This window comes from Tupaia chinensis, unplaced genomic scaffold (genome assembly GCF_000334495.1).
Source record: "Tupaia chinensis unplaced genomic scaffold, TupChi_1.0 Scaffold000221_1, whole genome shotgun sequence".
Taxonomy (NCBI): domain Eukaryota; kingdom Metazoa; phylum Chordata; class Mammalia; order Scandentia; family Tupaiidae; genus Tupaia; species Tupaia belangeri.
The window spans coordinates 1,146,739-1,149,198 of record NW_006159696.1 but is presented as its reverse complement, the minus strand read 5'-3'; the positions used below and the strand labels follow the sequence as shown (position 1 = coordinate 1,149,198).

The 2,460-nt window shown below is 53.6% G+C and overlaps 1 protein-coding gene across 1 annotated transcript in view; it reads right to left on the bottom strand.

Annotated features, from left to right (window-relative positions):
* GDF10 (growth differentiation factor 10) overlaps positions 1 to 435 on the bottom strand; it is a 43,582-nt gene extending 43,147 nt beyond the window's left edge. The window contains exon 1 of the mRNA XM_006147759.2: positions 372 to 435. Coding sequence (XP_006147821.1) covers positions 372 to 435 — 64 coding nt within the window. The remainder of the gene's footprint in view (positions 1 to 371) is intronic.
* Between the last annotated feature and the right edge of the window lie 2,025 nt (positions 436 to 2,460).

Here is a 2,460-nt window from a genome sequence, read left to right as displayed (position 1 = left end):
GGAGCTCTGAGCAGCGGGGGCCGCCGTGAGACTCAGCACGGACCTCGCCCAGTGCGCTGCTCTACCGGCTGAGTACGTGATCCATGTTGGGCAAGCTTTAAAGAAGTCTAAGCGGGTAAACTCAAATAAAAATGTTCCCTTCTAAATGTGAGTGTTCTCCAACAGAATAGCGTGGAGAGCTTCTCTGCGGCTCGCCTTCCTCTCGCTCGCTGTGCTTGCCCAGCACCATCTCGGCCGAGCCCCTGGCCTGCAGCTGGTGCTGATTAAGGGTGTTGACAGCGTGGTTTTCTCTTCCTACTAACCAGGGGTTGGAAGGGAACGTCTGCTGAGTTTCTGCTGGGCGACACGCTCCTGCTAGGTACTCCACCTACGTGGTTCCCCCAAGTCCTCCTCGCAGTCTTTCACGACACCATGAAACACGTTCTCATCTGCCATCGCACATACGGGAAAGCTGGGGGCCACAGGGGGTAAGTCATTTGCCCATGTTGACAAAGCTGGTAAGGACCGAGTTTGGACTAGAATGAGGAGCTATTTGACTCAAAAACCCAGGCCGTGTCTACCGCTTCAGCCTCTCGCTGAGCGCTGTCCAATAGAAACAGAAGGCGAGCCATGAACAGGAGCCAAATATGTAATTTTGTATTTTCTCGGAGCCACATTAAAAAAGGGAAAACCAGGTGACATTTCATTTCAGTAATAATGTGTTATTTAACTCAATGGATCCAAAATATTAGTTTTTCAACATGTAATCAATATAAAAATGACTAATTCTATAATTTTTTTGTAAGTCTGTGAGTGTCGTTGAGTAATTTAAATTTAGAGCACATCTTGGGCTGGGCCAGCCCACCGCCATTTTGCTTTTTCTCCTAGATAGTCTTCAAAGAGAACTTTTTTCTAAGTGTTTTTCAGTACACGTGACCACCATAAGAAATAGTCAGTGGACCCTGGTAAGTGCGAATAACTGAAATAGATTTTACCTGAATTAGTTTGCTCAGGCAACATGACGAAATGCCATAGATGGGTGGTGGGACGGCGACATCTTGTTTTCCCACAGTTCTGGAGACAGGGAGTCCGAGCCCCAGCTGCCAGCATGGTCAGGCTCTGGACAGGACCTGGCCCCTGGCGTCTAGCATGGCCTCGCTCTGAGGATAGATCTCTGCAAGGGCTCGGGCTCATCAGGAGGGCTTCACTGTTAGACCTCGTGACTTCCCAAAGCCCCACCCCGAAGACCATCCTGGGGCTCAGAGTTTCAGTACGAGGATCGGGGAGGACGCAACGTCATCGACCATGGCGTAAGAGAAGCATGTTCCTCGCAGTGCTGAGTGTCCTGGAGGCTGCCTTTGAGGACAACTTGGGAACGTCGTCGGCGTGCCTCGTGAGGCCGGCGTGTTACTGAAATGCCCCATCCAGGGTTCAAAGTCTCTTCTCACGGCCGTTTTCTTCTCAATCCTTATAGCAAGGGCAGGTATCTTCAATCTAGAGTTTTTAAGATTTGACATGGGTGCTCTGAGCGCTAGTGATGGAAGAGGAGCCAGGGCTTACCTCGGAGGGCTTCTGAGGCCGGGCTGTCTCCCACGGCCACGGCTTTCTGCAGCTTACGGGCCCGTGACTGTAGCATGCTGCTGTCTCCCAGTGCAAGCGAGGCCAGCAGGGCCTGTCCTGTGCTCGTCTTCACGTCCGTCCCTGGGCGGAGAAGGGCTTTCGCTGGTTGTGTTCTTCATCTAGCCCAAGGGCTTGGTGGCTTGGCCAGGGCCTCCATGACAGTGCCCAGAGGGACAAGAGCACTTGCAGTGACCTGGGAGTCAACTACCCCTGGGGAGGGGGAGTCAGGCACTCAAATAGGTTTCACTTTCACTGTGATTCTGTTTTTATCTCTTTCTAATTGGGTCTGGAGGACTTTCTCTTAAAAGGGATTTTGGGGAAAGGACAGCAGGGGAGACAGGAGGTTTAACCCGGACAAGCTGGAGACGCGATTAGTTGAGGTGAGGTTATCAGGTGGGCCACAGCCAAGAGAACCACTGTCCAGGACAGTCCTGAGCGGGGGTGTCCGGTCCGGGGGCAGTGTCAGGTGCCAGGCAATGAGCCCGTGAAACCACAGTGCATGAAGCAGAGTTAATGTGTAACTCACAGCCCTGGGGAGGTTGGGGAGCTGATGGAGGCTGGCTGGAAAGTCAGGAGGTGGCAGGAAGCTCAGGGGTGGGTGGCCGGGTGAGCGAAGGGATGTGGGGGACTATGCTTTTACTCAGGCGGTTCCCTTAGGAGGTCCTTCAGGTCGTGGACCGGCTGGTTGAAGGAAGACGCATGAGCAGGGGAACGTCCTTACACCGACCTCTGGAGCTCGTCCTTGGTGGTCTCCCCACTGCCCCTTCCCCGCCTGGAGCTCCCCACTGCCTTTTCCCCCAATTCCTCGCTAACATCCTACCCCCAGCAGCTTGTCATGCGGCCTGCCTTGGAAATAGGGTC